Source organism: Stegostoma tigrinum, chromosome 15 (assembly GCF_030684315.1).
Source record: "Stegostoma tigrinum isolate sSteTig4 chromosome 15, sSteTig4.hap1, whole genome shotgun sequence".
NCBI classification, from domain to species: Eukaryota; Metazoa; Chordata; class Chondrichthyes; order Orectolobiformes; family Stegostomatidae; genus Stegostoma; species Stegostoma tigrinum.
The window spans coordinates 21450178-21468201 of record NC_081368.1 but is presented as its reverse complement, the minus strand read 5'-3'; the positions used below and the strand labels follow the sequence as shown (position 1 = coordinate 21468201).

Genomic DNA, 18024 nt, shown 5'->3' with positions numbered 1-18024 from the left:
TTCGTGGGAATAGCTGGCTTAACCCTGGACTTGGTTACATGTTGCTGGCACTTTCACGGGTTTGACGTTCTTAGTCGTGGTGGATCTTCACTCAAAGTGGTTGGACATGCATTGGGTTCATTCATCAAGAATGGGGACAACGATAGAAAAGCTGCAAGCATCTTTTGTAATAAACGGACTCCCAGAAGTGTGGTCAGAGCCAACAGGCTCTTATCTACCAGCAGGGATTTAATCTATTTCTAAAATCAAATGACATTTGGCACATAAGGACAGCTCCATACTATCCGTTGTGCAACGGTCTGCCAGAAAGAGCAGGCCAAATTTTGAAGGCAGCCTTAAACAAACAGCCTATACTTTCACTCAATACCAAACCGTGCTGGTTTCTAGATAACACAGTGAGAGGCTGGATGAACACAGCAGGCCAAGCAGCATCAGAGGAGCAGGAAAGTTTGACATCGTGACCGTCCTTCGGAAATTATTGACCCGAAACAACAAACTTTCCTGCTCCACTGATGCTGCTTGGCCTGCTGTGTTCCTCCGACTTCACACTGTGTTATCTCAGATTCTCCAGCATCGGCAGTTCCTACTATCTCCGTGCTGGTTCCTATTTGATTATCGGACCACTGCCCATGTAACTACAGGCAGGGCTCTGGCAGGGTTGCTAATGGGGAATAGATTCCGCATTAGATTAAGATTGGTCTTCCCAGACGGCGGGGCAGTGAAATGGCATCAAGAATGCCAATGCCAAACATGAGATTTCTCTAAGCGAGGGAGACAGTTTACTTCAGGGGATGAAGTTTGGTGCCAACACCACGGAAACACATGACCAGGAGGCACGGTCGACGCAAGGTCAAGTCCCATGATGTACAAAGCTCAGGGAGGTGAGGTGGTCCTAAACAAGCACGTGGGCCACATGAAAGGTGCAAACCCACAAATTGGGCAGCAGGAAAACATAGGCGGCCCATCAAAACTGCCCAGAAAGGCTGTCGGAAGCCATGGCCTCTCCCTGTCCATCCAGCATCCAAGAAAGTTTAGAATCTGAGATGGACACTGTGAATGTCGCAGCCTCAATGCTTTTACCATCTGAAGAAGGGGATGAACTTTTTTTCTGAGATGCTCCGTGCCGAAGTGGCGGTCTGCAATCTTATACATTGCCCGTATTCACGGCTGAATCAGAGGAACCGGACCCAATCTGAGGGCGCCCCAGCACAGGCTACAAGAACAGGTCTCCATCCCTGGACGTAGAGGGGGAGGGATGTAGTGATTGTAATGAGGTCAGCCAGGTGGACTTCACAAAATATGAATTCCCTGATTGGGGCTGTTAACTTGGTGCAATCAGGGAGCAGTGTCAGAGCTTCTGTTTACTCAGGGAGATGGCTTTGAGGAGGCCAGACCAGCATCAAGTGCTATGCATGTGTAAATAAAGGGTGACTTGGCTATGGGATACCAGCCCTTTGTGGAGTTATTTCAAAATTCAGCATATTATCTTGTTCCAAGAGCTAATTCTGATGTTACACATGGGCAAAAAAAATGTTTTAAACCACACAAATGAGTTTTCTAAGGAATTGATACAGGCAGAGTGGTAGACATTATTTACTTGGATTTTAGTAAAGCTTTTGAAAAGATTTCACATGATAGACTAATTTGTAGAATTAGATCACATAGGATTTGGAGTGAGCTTGCCAAATGGATACAAAATGGCTTCAGGTAGGAGACAGACTGTCATTAGCGGTGGAAGGTTATTTTTCAGACTGGAGGCCTGTTACCAGCAGGGTTCCGCAGGGATTGGCACTGGGCGCAGTTTTGTCAGTCATTTATACAAATGATTTGGATGATAATATAGGATGCATGTTTAATAAGTTTGCAGATGTCATCAAAATTGGTGGTATAATGGATGCTGAAGGTTATCTAAGATTACAAAGAGATTTCGATCAATTGCATTAATGGGCTGAGGAGTGGCAGATGGAGTTTAATTTGCATAAATGCAAGGTATTGCGCTTTGGTAAAACAAACAAGGGCGGGATTTATACAATTAAAAATAGGGCATTAGGTAGTGCCGTAGAACACAGAAACCCGTGCTTAGATAAGGAGGCATTTGGCTACATTGAAACACTGCAAAATAGCAGTGCACTTGCCGAGTTTTAACATTGCTCATCGACATGGCAAAGGTCACCTCTATATAGCTGAGCTAAGCTAGTTCTTACAGTGACGGGGAAAGGGCACCTTTGATCACAGAGCTGCACACCAAGAGCGGGAACTGACGGCAAAGGTAACACAACCATTCGGTTAGCATCTATACCCACATTAGCATCTTGTGAGGTTAAAATTTATTCAGCGATAATGGGAACTGCAGATGCTGGAGAATCCAACCACTGCTTGGCCCGCTGTGTTCATCCAGCTCCACACTTTGTTATCTAACATCTTGCGATGTGTTTTTGTGAATATTAAGCAAATGCCATACACCTACCACCCTTACTAGTGACTGAAGTAAACAACCTTTATTAACTAAAACCACTGCTTTAAAAGAAAATAAAACATTAAAATAATCTTAAAATCAACAAATAAATAAATATATATAAGTGGACTGTAAAACATGCAAATAAACCAAGCAAGCATTAAAATTGTCCTCAGAGTGTAACTGACGTTCATCTGCTAACCTGTTTAGCAGTCACCAAAGATTTGCAAAATTTTGACAGTCAATGAAATAGTAACATGAGACACTTCCCGGGTGATAAACTTAAAATTCTGCACCCAAGACAGTTCATAAGCTTACTGCTTGTTTCTGTCCATTTTCCTCTAGCACCCATAACAAAACCATAAAACAATGGCACATCTATATTCATTGACCCCATAATCTGTTCTGGTAAATGTTTACATGTAGTTAAGCTTTCATCCCAAGCCTTTTCCAATGCCTCCTCTCCATTTTCAAATCACACCATCACATCTATGACAACTACCACTGAACCTTTTTGTAAAGTTAAATCTGGTTTCCACAACTTGCTGGTATCCTCACTTATCTAAGGCCCTTCAAAGGTCTTCCAACCATATTTACACACACTGCTATAACTTTTCCATTGTCTTCTTATGCCTCTTTATCCATATATTTTTCACTGACGGACGCCATCCAGAAATGTGAGGAAGCGTCTTTAATGAAGCTTAACACCTCCAGCTCTTTCTTACTAAAAAGAGATCTTCCCAATGGGTCCATGTTGCTCTGGTTAGATACAAATTGCACCACGATAGCAAAGTGTTAATCAGTTTTGATGTCTTCATAGTAACGGCCATTTTTGACTCAAGTATTTGATATCATTCTTAAAATACTTCACTGCTAATCCCTGGCACCATAAGGACATCCATTTCAACCACTCTGTCCCCCTCCAAACTTTGTAATTTGGGCTTAACATGCTCACCAAATCCTTTTTCTCTTCCATATCCATCTCCTCTTCAAACTGTATGCCAGCGTCTCCAGGCGAACCAAATCACTTGCATTACCTTTAATTTCCTCAGCTCCTCTATTATATCCAAATTATTCTCCATACTAAAATGGAACGATGCCTGGGAGACCTTATGCTCAGATTATTGAAGCGCCACATGTTTTCTCAAAACAGCAAATGGGATTTGCACTTCCAGCCATGAAATCTCTAACCCACCATATCTATTGCAAGCATATAGAATCCATCCAATGTAGATAGGGGTAGATGTAAAATTTCCCTGATAAAACCTCGAATGAAAGAGTCCAAGTTTCATAAAATATTCTGGGGTGTCTCTGCTAAGACAAAATGTTGATGCAACCTAGGTATAAAATAATTCTTAAACTCAATTTTCTGCATCAGGCGAAGGGCTGATCTTATCAAATTCTCTGCCCATTCTTTCAATTTGCTCTCATAGTCGGACAGTTTAATGCCCATCCATGGATTCACTTGAGAGTCCAGGTATTTCTTGGTCTCACCTGGGACAATATACTGAACCTCAATTCCACCAAATTTCAGTTCCTTTAGATGACAACACAAAAATGTTTTACCTTCGTACACAAAATGAAAACCCCTGGTCTTCTTGATGTTAATTGTGAGACCCATGTTGTCACAAAAGCATTGAACAGTCTTACGGTTGTGAGCCATCCCCATGTGAGACCCACTTACCAGCGCTACATTGTCTACGAACTCCAAAGCTGTACAGTGAACAATTTCTCATTTCAAGTTAATAGTAATGCCCGATCCTACTTCCTCTAGGGTGCTTACTAATGGATCCACAGCGATATTAAATACAATGACAGACAGACGATCGCCTTGATTAACACCACAAGCTACTTGTATAATATCAGTCTTACAGTTATATCCCTCCACTACTGTTGTATTATTCATATATAAATTCACTATTAATTTAATAAAATCTCTCAGGAGGGATATTCTTTCCAAGGTTCTAACAAGCATCTTGTGCCCAGTTGCATCAAATACCTTCACTAAATCAATAGAAACCACTGCTAAATCCATCCCGTTCTTCTCGGCTCCCTTCATAATATTCTGAAAAATCACCACATTCTCATTACAACCCAAGGTTGCTACCGGGAAGCCCTTCTGTCTTGGATTCAGCTCTACTGCTCTGCTAAGTATTTTCGCCAATATTCTGGTAAAAGTCCATAGTAGGATAGGCCCCAATGGTGATGAGCTGCCAGTTATCAATATCCCTTAAGACTACCCTTATCATTCGCCTTCAGTGTCAATAACTAACCTGCTATTCTTCAAACTATCAGAAATAACACCAGTTTTCATCCACAAGGTAAATAATCTGACTAAATGAGTTATATCCTTATAATGATTTGCCTGGATGTCCTGAAATCCCAATCCATTGGGTCCTGCAGCCGTTTTCGGGTCTGTCCCCCTGATGGCTTCGTCTACCTCTTCTTTACTCAAAGGATCCATTAAACGATCAATCTGAATAATACTCTTGTAAGTTGTGTACCTGGTAATATTTGCTTTATTGCTGGGCAAAGAGAGCTTCTCTTTAAATATTCTTTCCTGATCATTCCTACTAAGGGGGCATAAACAATTAGAAGGTCCTCCCATCAACTCTAACAAGTTGTTGCCTTTTAGTTTTATATAGTGGTTGAGCTGTTTTAAAACATGATTTCCTTCTAGCATATCTCTTCTGTGCCCCATTTCTATTCCTAAACCTATTCTCCTTGATCATATTACCCTTCCTTTGTTGTACATTATCATCTTCCTTACCCATTTTGCTACCATTATTATGTCCTATTTCCTTCAGTTTCATCAGTCTTTCTGTAATAGCATCAACCAAACATGGTTTAATCTCTAATCCTGACCACCTTTCATATTGCTACATTCCTCAGCCTGCCCTAATAGTTCATCCACAGTATGATGGAGTTTGCATCACATTTAGCACGCTTGCCTACATTCCTCAGACCTTTTGAGTAAAGGAGTTGGAACGATATGCTGATGTTGTACAGGACTTTGGTGAGACTTCTTCTGGAATGCTGTATTCAGTTCTGCTCACCCTACTGTGGAAAGGATACTACCAAACTGGAGAGGGTTCAGAAAAGCTTTACCAGGATGTTGTTGGGAATGGAGGATTTATGTAATAAGGAGAGGCTGAAACTTTTTTTCACTGGAGTGCAGGAGGTTGAGGGGCGATTTTTGAAGGTTTATAAAATCATGAGAATGGATAAGGTGCATGGCGGGTGTCTTTTCCCCAGGGTGGGGGATTTCAAGGCTAAGGTGAGAGATTTTAAAAAGATATCAGGGACATTTTGTTTTACACACAGTGTGGTTTGTAAATGGAATGAACTTTCAGAGGAAGTGGTGGATGCAGGTACAGTTATAACTTTCAGAAGACATTTGGATAAGTGCATGAATAGAAAGTGTTTGGAGGAAATGGCCGAGCACAGGTAGGTGGGACTCGTTTAGTTTAAGATTGTGGTCAGCATGGACTGGTTAGACCAAACGGTCTGTTTCCATACTGTATGACTCTGTCACTGTTTGTGCTGGTAAGGGTCCATACCGGAATGTAGGAAAGAACAGCATGGCCTCATTGTCTATGCAGACACTTCTGCATTGGTGTTGCCTGGAAGCATGTCCCCATTGAATACATTTTCAGAAGCTAACAACATCCTGTCAGTACCAGGCTCTTCTTTCTCTTGCCTGTTGCGAATTCGGTTGTGGATTAAAGGAATAAAGAACAAAACTGATCCCCCAATAATCGGTGGAAGTCCAGCCAGGTAAAAAGCCATTCGATAGTTGCCTAAGTGATCAAAGAGAATTCCTGCATGGAGAAATAAGACCAGAAATTAGATGAGTTAGTATTAAACTCCCAACATCAAACCTGCAGCTTAAATTTAATATGCCATTACTTGACCTGGAAATACACAGCTTTGGCAATATTTTAGTCAAGTAATGACTGTACTGCATGAACTGGAGGAATCTGTAGCGATCTAAATTTATGAGGAAGGTTCACCGGACCCGATTGTTAACTCTGTTTTCTCCTTCACAGGTGCTGCTAGACCTGCTGAGCTTTTCCAGCAACTTTGTTTTTGTTCCTAAATTAATATTGATATGCATTGCCCACTTCTTTGCTGAGTGCTGAATTGGATGTAAACAGGCAGGCTAATTTTCAATTTTATGAAAACATGAAAAAAATGTACCTGTCAAGTTGGAAGAATTTTCCAAAAAGCATGGCAAATTCAAGACAAACAGCTTTTTCTGTGGTTTAATTTGATCAATAATCTTAGCTCAATCTAAATAGAAACAAAGCCGTCCTGCCACACAACATTATAATTTTGTATAAAAGGTGAACCAGCCTGAAGAGAAATACAAGTATTCTAGAAAGAATTTTTTGAGGTGGCTCATGTGATTCACCAAACCAAAACTGTACAAATTAATTAAGGCAGAGTTTGGTGAGAGATAATGAGAACTGCAGATGCTGGAGAATCCAAGATAACAAAGTGTGAAGCTGGATGAACACAGCAGGCCAAGCAGCATCTCAGGAGCACAAAAGCTGACATTTCGAGCCTAGACCTGATGAAGGGTCTAGGCACGAAACGTCAGCTTTTGTGCTCCTGAGATGCTGCTTGGTCTGCTGTGTTCATGCAGCTTCACACTTTGTTATCTAAGGCAGAGTTTGTACAGCTTTGCATTACTTGCTACTTTGGTGAGACTCTCGTCATGTGACTCTTATGCCAGCCATTTGGTTTGTCTCTATTACCATCTTCTTTTCGATTTTTGTATAATTATCTCTCTGCCTTCATTAACTGGATCATAGGTCATCCCTTCACTTCACAGCTATCAAGACTCCACTCACACCCTTTTGACACTCTTAATTACCTGGAATTATCTTCTAGTTGTCTCTCCACCTATAAATCTTGTGCCCTGTTGAACTATAACCTGGTGTCGTGTGACTTCTGACTTTGTTCCCACAAGACCATTCGCGGGACCTCCGCAGTTCCTCTATTTTGACTAACTGTGTAATTTTCAAGAAGGATCTATTGTTTCAAAGTGAATTCCGTTTTCCATCCCACACTGTCCAACTATTCTTACAGCTCGAAGCGTGCGTACATTTGTAACATCTCCGCACATTCAATTAGAGATTCTTGCCAGCCAAATTAGATTTTGGCAGTAGTGAAAAATGGACAATAGGAAATTGGCAACCTGTTTAATTTTTAAAATAATCTCCTAAGAAATTCATTTGCTGAAGTGAAGAGATTATGCACATAATTATTCTTAATCACCCTGTTCAGACCCAGGTCCAGAGCAGGTGGGACTTGAACCCAGATCTGCTGGACTAAAAGTAGACATGCTTACTGCTGTGCCACAAAAGTTTCTTAAATTTTGTTTTATATAAGAAAGGACCTCTTCAAACAGACGTCTGGAACATAATTGGCCTTGAGCCCTACTTTCCTGACCCAGAGGTAGGAACCACACTATTCCAAAACAATACCCTCCTCCTCCGTTCTAACTTAATTATTTTTGGTGAGAGAGGTTCATTGGCCATCGCTGATAAAGTGCTCACAGTGAATCTCATGATAACGGTGCTGCAAAGGTAGGGACGGGAGGACGACTATTTCTTCATTTTAAGGCAATTTGTAACGTTCTGTTTTGGCAGAACTGAGTAATTATTTTTCCAACTGCAAAGCCTGTTTACTAATCCCCTTTCTGGTTTTTGCAACCAGTGTAACTCATTTCTTTCTTTAGTTAAGTCAAGTACAAAGAGGACTTAAATAATGAAAATTCTAACAATCTAGGTTTAGGCCTCACCATCCATGTATTTCCATACACACAAAAGCATGAAGTTAGATCAACCTTCTGCCTGCCTCATTTCTTCCAACTTTACTTTGTACTTGGAAAGGGATCTAACTCCAGCGTATCCAACTAATGTCCCAGATTCTGCCCCTCTCCTGAAAATGCCTCACTTTTGCCATAACCAGGGAATTTCAAGCCTCAGGAAGTTGAACAATAATTAATCTTATTCAAGGGAGACAGCTCCTCACAGAGTGGTAAAATTAAACAAAGAACAATGGGTGCTGGAAATCTGAAACAAAAACAGAAATAGCTGGAGAAACTTAGTAGGTCTGGCAGCATCTGCAGAGAAGATTCAGCTCTGAAGAAGGGTCACTGGACCCGAAACATTAACTCTGCTTTCTCTCCACTGATGCTGCCAGACATCGGTATTCAACTGAAAATTAAGTTTAAATTTAAAAATTATCCACATGCAGAATTTTGAAATATAATTGTTTCAATTATTTTTAAATTTAGTAAGTGCTGTTTTCAGTGAAATTGTAAACATATCCTTCATGTACATTTTTATAATTTTACTGTGAATAGCAAATGGAGAATGTCTTCCCTGGCAGAAAACCTTTTGTTGAAGATTTACTAACTGATCTGTGGGCTAATGACTGTGTGAACAAATGGTGCCCATGGAATTTGCACCAATAAGATGTAGGATCCCACTTCAAATTTAAACAAAGCTTTCCTTTTCAGAAGTTGACTGGCCTACAACACTTTCTGATTCCATTTAAAATGCAATCTGGTTTAATGGTTAATAGTGAACAAGCAATGTGTAAAAAACTCAAGTGCTTGCTCTGATTTCTATCAATTGTGGAATAGGTTGCATTTCAGACAGAGAGACCGAGAATTCTTTCACATGATGCCTGGGAATTACAGGATTAAATAAATAATATGCAAAGATGACTGGAACCCTCTTAAAGTTTAAAAAATAATGTGGGTGAAGGACTTCAAACATATAACAGTAAATGTTAACATCCTGTCTTTTTCATCCAAATGTATCTCAATTTCCCATGATTTTTAATCTGCCTATCCAGTTATAAATGTGAAACAAATGTCACTTCTTTTGTCACTAACCTGCAATAGGTGGTCCTGCAGTCATAGGAATAGCCATAAGTCCCAAAAGGAAGCCAATTGCCTGTGATGCATCTTGAGGTCCAACGAGTTCAAAGGCAATAGGGGCCATAATTGTGATGAAACAGCCATCACAGAATCCCAGGAAAGTACAAACAATAAGTACGTGTTCGAAAACTTTGCACAGCGGTATCATCATGGACATAATCCCCAATATCCAAAAGGATGCCACCTACATGTAGGAAACACAACAGCATTAATCTCCTGGCTGACAGAGTAGATAGTGTAGTGGGGGAGGGTTCAAACTTTTAAGGCAGGGGAAGTCGGTTATCTAATGGGCCTCGCCTTGGAAGTCCCTGTGAGGGCAAAAGAGAGAAAATGGGGAACGTGGAAAAGGAAGTGAGGGAAGGCTTGAGTGCTGCGAGTGAACAAAGAAGTGATTGCCTCCCAATGGGCCAGGAAGAGTTCAGTGTGGGTTTAAATGGTATGTATGTAAATGCATAAAGAGTATCATAAACAAAAGTGGGGAACTGGAAGCACAAGTGGCTCTGGGGGATGTGACAAAAACATGGCTTAACCCAAAACAGGGTTAAATACTTAGCATCCCAGGGTATGAGGCCTTTTAGTAAAAACAGCATGGGTACAAAGGGAGGAGGTCTAGCTGTCTTGGTCAAAGATAGCATCATTGCACTTGAACAAGATACAGTTCCCGAATTAGAATTTATGTGATTGGAATTTATGTGGAACAGGATGGGAATGTTGACCCTGTTGGCTATTTATTATAGATCTCTAAATAGTGGAGACAAAATAAAAAAGACCATTTGTAGTTGGATTACGGAAATCTGCAAGACAAGTAGATATGTGATAGTTGGCGATTTCAATTAACTAGGGCAGACTGGGTAAAAGGTAAAGTGTGGGGCAGGGAAAGCGAGAAATTCCTGCAATGTGTGCAGGAGAACTTTCTAGAACAGTACAATTCGAGTCCTACCATAGGAGAGAGCAATGCTGGATCTGTTCTTTGGAAATTAGGCAGGCCAAATGGAGGATGTCAGAGTGGGGAGGATTTGGGAAGTAGCAATCACAACATAAGAAATTGGAAAAGGATAAAAATCAGCCAATGATTAAGATCTCAGACTGGAAAAGGGTGGATTTTCGAGGCCTAAGAATTGAACTGGGGCAGGTTGATTGAAAATGGATTTTCGTGAATAAAACAACGGATGAGAAATGGGAGAATGGCAAATGAGAGATAAATAGGATGCAAGCTATATACATACCCATGAGAAATAAATGAGGGGTAACCAAAGATAACTCAGGATATTATTTTAAAAAAAAGGTAGAGAAAGGACACATACAATGCATACAGGAATAACAGCAATAGAAATCAGGAAGAGTATCCGAATGTTGGAGAGAGGCTAAGGCTGGAATAATGAAGGCTAGGAGGAAGCATGGGGCAAGTATGGGGCAAGGCTGCACCATAAACAGTAAAATATTCTTCAAACATATTAACAGTAAAACATTGGTGAAGGATAGAGTGGGGCCCATTAGAAGCAAGCAGGGTTAAACTGCCCATTGAAGCAAAGGATACAGCAGAGGTACTATTTGAGTACTTACTTCTAAAAACAAAGAGCAGACAATAGCATGGCATATGAACAGGCTCTTCGACTCACCAAGCCTGCACTGACTCATGATGCCTTTCTAAACTACAAACCTGTAGCATCTGTGCGATCCATATCCCTCTCATCCTTGCCTATTCATATACCTGTTAAGATGCCTCTTAAACGTATCCACCTCCACCACTTCCTCTGGCAGTGCATTCCAGCCACTTACCAACATCTGTGTAAAAAGACTTGCCTCTCACATCTCCTTTAAACTTTCTCTCTCTTACCTTAAACGTATGCCCCATAGTAACTGACATTTCTATCCTGGGAAAAAGACTCTGACTATCCCTGCTATCCATGCCCATCATAATTTTGTAAACTTCTATCAGGTCGTTGTTGTTCAAGAGAAGACAAACCAAGTTTGTCCAATCTCTCCTTCTGCGCATGTCACGACTGGAGCTCTACACATTATTCCAAATGTGGCCCAGCTAAAGTTCTATGCAGCTGTAACATGACTTGCCAAATTTTTATACCCTATGCCCTGACCAATGAAGGGAAGCATACATGCGCCTTCTTGGCCACCTTATCCACTTGTGTTGCCACTTTAAAGGGAACTGTAGACCTGTACACCTAGATCCCTATGTACGTTGATAGTACTAAGAGTTCTGCCATTACTGTACAGTTCCCTCCTGCATTAGAACGTCCAAAATGCATCATCTTGCATTTATCTGCATTAAATTCCATCTGCCATTTCTCCAACAAAGATTTCAACCTATCCATACCCAGCTGTATCCTCTGGAATCTCCACAGCATCCCCAACCTTTGTGCTGTCTGCAAATTTACTAATCAGACCACTGACAAGTCATTAATATATATTACAAACAACAGAGGTCCCAGCACTGCCCCTGTGGAACACTACTGATCACAGATCTAGAGTCAGAAAAACACTCTTCCATCACCACTCTCTGTCTTCTATGACTAAGCTAGATCTGTATCCACCTTAGCAGCTCACCACAGATCACGTGACTTCATTTTGTCATGAGGGACCTTGCCAAAGGCCTTGCTGAAGTCCATGTAAACAACATCCACCCCCTGCCCTCAATCATCTTTATCACTTCCTCAAAAAACTCAACCACGTTTGTGAGACATGAGCACCCCTGCACAAAGCCATGCTGCCAAAAAATAAGTCCACAATTTTCAAAATGTGGATAAATTCCGTCCCTAAGAATCTTCTCCAATAATTTCCTTACCACTGGCATAAGGCTTACCAGCTTGTGATTTTCCTGATTATCTCTGTTGCCCTCCTTAAACAAAGGAACAACCTGGCTACTCTCCAGTCCTCTGGGATCTCACCTTTGACTAGACAGGATACAAAGATTTTGTGCAAGCCCTCAGCAATTTCCTCCCTTGCCTCCCCCAGTATTTGGGGATAGATCCCATCAGGTCCTGGGGTACCTACCTTAATGCTTTTCAAAATACCTAACACCTCTTCCTTTTCTTTATCAATATGTCCTAGATTATCAATATATCCTTCTCTGGACTCACCATTCACCACATCCTTCACCTGTGTGAATATAGGTGCAAAGTATTCATTAAGGACCTCTGGCTCTAGGCATAAATTCTCCCCTTTGGCCTTGAGTGGGCCTCCCCTTTTGGTCCTTATCATCGGATAAAATGCCTTGGGATTGTCCTTAATCCTGTTTGCCAAGGAAGTTTCAAGACCCCATTCAGCCCTCCAAAACTCCTTGTTTAAGTTCTTCCCTGATTTATTTTTATTTTATATAGAGGGCTCTGTCTTCAATTTCCTGAACTTTACATATGCTTCCTTTTCCCTTTTCCTTTGTGACTAAGCTCACAATTTCTCTTGTCATCCTAGATTCTTGAATCTTGCCATCCTTATCCTTTGTTTTCACAGGAATATGCTGGTCCTGAACTCGAGTCAACTGGCTCTTAAATAAATCCCACGAGAGATATAGATTTACCCTCAAACTGCTGCCCCTATTCTCCATTCCCGAGTTCCTCCCTGATATTGTCGTACTTAGTCTTCATCCAATTTAGTACTTTCATCCAAGGACTACTCTTATCCTTATCCATTAGTAACTTAAAATTTATGCAATTATGGTCACGATTCCTGAAATGCTGCTGCGGTGAAACTTCGATCACCTGGCCAGCCTCACTCTCCAATACCAGGTCTAGTATAGCCCCTTCCCTGGTTTAGGCTATTTCCATACACTTGAAGAAACCCTCTGGGTGCACCTAATAAATCCTGTCCCATCCCTGGCACTAAGGGAATCCCAGCCAATACAGGGGCAGTTAAAATCTCCTACCACAACAACCCTGTTGTTTTCACAGTTTTCCGTAATCTGTTCACATATCTGTTCCTCTATCTCCAGCTGGCTGTTGCTAGGCTTGAAGAACAATTCTATCAAAGTGATTGCACCCTTCCTATTCCTGAACTCTACTCATATAGCCTCACTGGATAAGCCTTCCAAGGTGTACAGCTATAATATTCTCCCTACTCAGTAATGCCATTTCCCCCACCTCTTTTATATCCCTCTATATTTCCCCTTAAACATCTAGATCATGGAAAGATAAACTTGACCCTCTCTCAGCCAAGTCTCTGTAAAAGCCGTAACATCGTAGTTATATGTACTAATCCAAGCTCTAAATCAATCTGCCTTACCTGTCATACTCCTCACACTAAAAAAATTACACTTCAGACTACCAGTCCTGCTGTGTTCCATAACCTCTCCCTGTCTGTCCTTCCTCTTAGCCTACTGGACTTAGTCTCTAAGACCTCCTTGGTCATCCCACTTGCTGATCTACTGTTGCTGTCTTTACCAAGTTAGAAAATGGTGACAATAGTCTACTTCAAGATCTGTGCATTGTACAACTGGGCAGTCTGATGACAGACAAAGAAGGGGTGCAGCACTCCTGGTAGCATGGTCACCAGGCCCAGGCAGCAAGCATCCGAGATTGCCGAGAGGGGTAAGGGCGTGAATAATGGAGAAATTGACAAAAGTGTTCCAGATGTGTCTGAACACAGAATTAGTCCCGGAGGATTGGAGGATTGCAAATGTTAACATCGTTGTTTAAGAAATGGTCAAAGGATAGCCCAAGAAACCACAGTGGGAAAACCAATGGAGGCCATTATGACTTTACCTTTCACCGTTATTACGTTTGGTAGTAAATCTGGTGCTTTACTCATCAGTATAGCTTAGTATTACACTCAATGTTGCACTTATACATAAGCTCTTAATACTTTGACCTTATTTATAATTTTAATACTTTAGTAGGAGTTGGAGCAGAGAAATTATAAGTCTTAAAGCTTCACCAACAATTTCACATTAATAATTCTGAACATGCCACACTGTGGTGCTAAAGGACATCGAAGGACACAGTTAGTGGTTGTGAAAGTGGGATTGAGGCAAACTATCAGCCATGATCGTATTGAATGGTGGAAAAGGCTCAAGGAGTATTTGGTTCACTCCTGCTTTTATTTTTTAACTTCTTGTGATCTTACATAGACACCCTACCTCCCCACCTATACTCACCTCTACAGACTCCATCCCCACTCCTTTAACTTGTCTGTCTCCTCTCCACCTATCTTCTCCTCTATCCTTCTTCGATCCACCTTCCCCCCTCTCCCTATTTATTTCAGAACCCTCTCCCCATTCCCCTTTTCTGATGAAGGGTCTAGGCTCGAAATGTCAGCTTTTGTGCTCCTAAGATGCTGCTTGGCCTGCTGTGTTCATCCAGTTCCACACTTGTTATCTAGGAAGGCCATGACATTGCTTCTCAGAATGACTCACCATGAGAATTTCACCATGTTTCCTATTCCCTACTCCCTGAACACTCAACCACCAGGCTCATCACACTGGCTTTCAGGTCCAATGTTGTTCAGTATCAGGAAGGAGTTTGTTAAATCAATAACTGAATCTAGTCTTGCTTGAATTAGTTTGATGATTGCCCGTTAAGTTATTTTTAAAATCACTAAACACTGCAAAAAAACAGTGAATGCCAGACCTATGGGTTTTCAGGCTCTTCCCTAATGCCTGGGTCACAGTGTTATATTGTTTGTTCTGAATGCACGTCCAATACAATGAAGGTTCAGTGTACTCCAAGCCAGCACAGAAACAATTCAGCTATGAAGAAAGATTAAGATAGTAGGAGCTACCAATGCTGGAGTCTGAGGTAACAAGGTGTGGAGCTGGGTGAACACAGCAGGCCAGGCAGCATCAGAGGAGCAGGAAAGCTGATGTTTTGGGTCTGGATCCGAATTTCTGAAGAAGGGTCCAGACCCGAAACGGACACTGCCTGGCCTGCTGTGTTCATCCAGCTCCACATCTTGTTATCTTAGATAGGCCAGAGATGTCTTCCTTAGAGCAGAAACAGCTTGATGAGGGGAGACATTATGAGTGCATAGATAAGGGGGAAAGGAAGAATATTTCCCCTCAGCATAAGGGTGAATAACTAGGGAACGCAATTTTAAGTTAAGGAGCAGGAGGTTCAGAGCGATTTGAGGAAAAATTTTACCTAGAGAATGATAGGTATCTGGAACTCACTGCTTGAAAGGTTGGTCGAGGCAGGGTTCTCAAGATATTTAACAAGTATTTAAAACAGCACTTCAAATATCATAACATAGGCTATGGGTCAAGTGCTGGAAAATGAGACAAGAACAGGTAGATGCTGAAAGACTGGCATGGGCATGATGGACAGCCTCTTTTCACACTGTGATCCTATGACAATTTCACCCTCTTCACCGAGTTGATGTTCTATTTTAGTCTTAGGAGGTGTAACCCTATCACATCTTTGACCCGAGGGATTTAGCAGGTGACAGATTGCTGGCGTGCCTTCAACTTGGGCAGGTTTAATAAAATGGGAATTGCTCTCATGACATTCCAATATATAAATACATAATTAATTCTCTAATTAATTGCCAGCTGCTCTGAATTGCACTCAAGGATGGACAATGGGACAAAGACACAACTTTAGAATACAACATTAACTCAGCCTTCTTCCCTGTTGCATTTGGTTTCCACTGATTTACCTGCAGGAAGATCTTCTTAGGTCCAGGGATGCAATCACCAATTTTTCCAAACATCAGACGTCCAATACCTGATGAGGCTCCAATGCAGACTAGCAGGATCCAAGTTCTGTTAGTTTCTTGGAACTCAAGTTTCACAAAATTCACCTGCAGCCAAATTATGAGCTGGATGTTAGACTGAGTGAGACAGGGTACTACAGGGCTTCTGAAAAACAAGTGACCATTTTGTCGAGAAGATAAAACTGATGCAGGTGTTTCCCCAGTGCCCTGCCCCAACCTAAAGAAATTGTTTTTATGGCTGTTTCCACCAAAACAGAACAAACGTAAAAATATTAAAGTACACAGAATACCCCAATTTACTTGTCTTTAAACCCAGATTGATTGAATGCACAAACTAGGTTTCTGCACTTAACAAGAATTACTATCTATTACAAATAGACTCTGGCTAATGTAAACAATACATCAACTGTCAGCATGTAATTCTACTAATTAAAACTCTAATCCTTTATGAACTTGCCACACACAGAAAAAACAAAAATGGGATTATGGATGGAGGGAAAGTGGGAAAGCAGTTCGATGGTTCCTGTTCACTGGGCCTGATGAGATGCTTCCTTGTGCTAATCAGAAAACTGCTTCTTAGTCTTCTTTCTCCAGAAGCTGTCGTTGGTTTGTAGAAAGCACAAGGTGGCCGCTCACACATACAAAAGGTCTCTGGCTTATTAATTAAAAGTCACAGTTTACAATAACTGTCGAAGAAATAATAAACTCATTTTCTTCAGACTTAAAATTGTTTTTTACTGCAGAGAGCGAACAGAGCTCCCCAGCTGGTGAAGGTCTGAAGGTTTCTCCCTTTCTTGTTCACATCCCCAAATTGTTCAGCTAGCTGAACACCAATCACATTGTTATTCACAGGCAGAAGGCCTTTGCTATTGATAATGGTCACAATTTCACAGACCAATCAGCTACTTGTTGCTGGCTGAATCTCCATTTGTACACACCCTTGGTTCAGCTTATCTGTACCTTCTCCTACTACTATTTGAACTGGCAGCTGTGCACACAATCCTTACAATGAATTAACAAGGTGTACAGCTGGATGAACACAGCAGGCCAAGCTGCATCAGAGGAGCAGGAAAGCCAACGTTCAGGCCTAGACCTTACAACGAGTGCCAGGTTACTTGTGTTCAAAAACATGCAGTGATCTTTCTTGGTCTTTTTCTTTTTGCTACAATCAAAAATTCAGAAAAATGAAAACACACAGTCTTTCCAGTAAGGCAAACTCAACCCAAAGGAGTTACCCAAAATAAAACAAAGAACTGTAGATGCTGGAGATCTGAAACAAAAACTGAAATTGCTGGAAAAGTTTAGGAGGTCTGGCATTACCTGAGGAGAGAAAAACAGTTAATGTTTTGAGTCCAGTGAACTGGGTTACAGTTATAGTTTTGGGGTGATGTTCTAGCAGGGATGGAGGAGTGGCTAATGAACAGGAAACAGATCCAGGATAATTGGATCATTTTGAAGTTGACAAGCTGGAATTAATAGAATACTACAGGGATCAATGCTGGGGCCTAGCTATTTATGAATTATGTTAATGATATGGCTCAAGGTACTGACTGTATTACAGTCAAATTCGCTGATGATATGAAGCTAGTAGAAAATTAAGTTGCGAGGAAGTATACAAAAGAGTCTTCAAAGGGACCAAAATTTCTCCTTCTACTAGCACCACCAAATGAATATCATCTGATCAATTATCCCAATGATGTTCCAGGGCTTACTCTGAATAAATTAGCTGCTGTGTTTGTTAGGCTACATTTCAAAAATACTTCTTTGGCAGTAAACATATTTTGGGGTGTCCTGAAAGCTCTGACAGCCAGCATTGTCAACACAATGTCGATTTAAAATTGAGCGATAAGAGTTTAGAGTCCATTATTAAAGATGGGATTGTGGAGTATTTGGTAAAATAGGGCTGAATCAGCATATATTTGTGAAGGGTAGGTCAAGCCTGACAAATCTGTTT

The 18024-nt window shown here is 41.2% G+C and overlaps 1 protein-coding gene across 1 annotated transcript in view; it reads right to left on the bottom strand.

Moving 5' to 3' along the window:
* Positions 1–527: 527 nt before the first annotated feature.
* LOC125458633 (monocarboxylate transporter 8) overlaps positions 528–18024 on the bottom strand; it is an 85800-nt gene continuing 68303 nt past the window's right edge. Inside the window, exons 4-6 of the mRNA XM_048544053.2 lie at positions 16014–16157; positions 9369–9597; positions 528–6276 (exon numbers count right to left, since the gene is read on the bottom strand). Of these exons, the coding sequence (XP_048400010.1) occupies positions 6050–6276; positions 9369–9597; positions 16014–16157 (600 nt within the window). The 3' untranslated portion in view covers positions 528–6049. The remainder of the gene's footprint in view (positions 6277–9368; positions 9598–16013; positions 16158–18024) is intronic.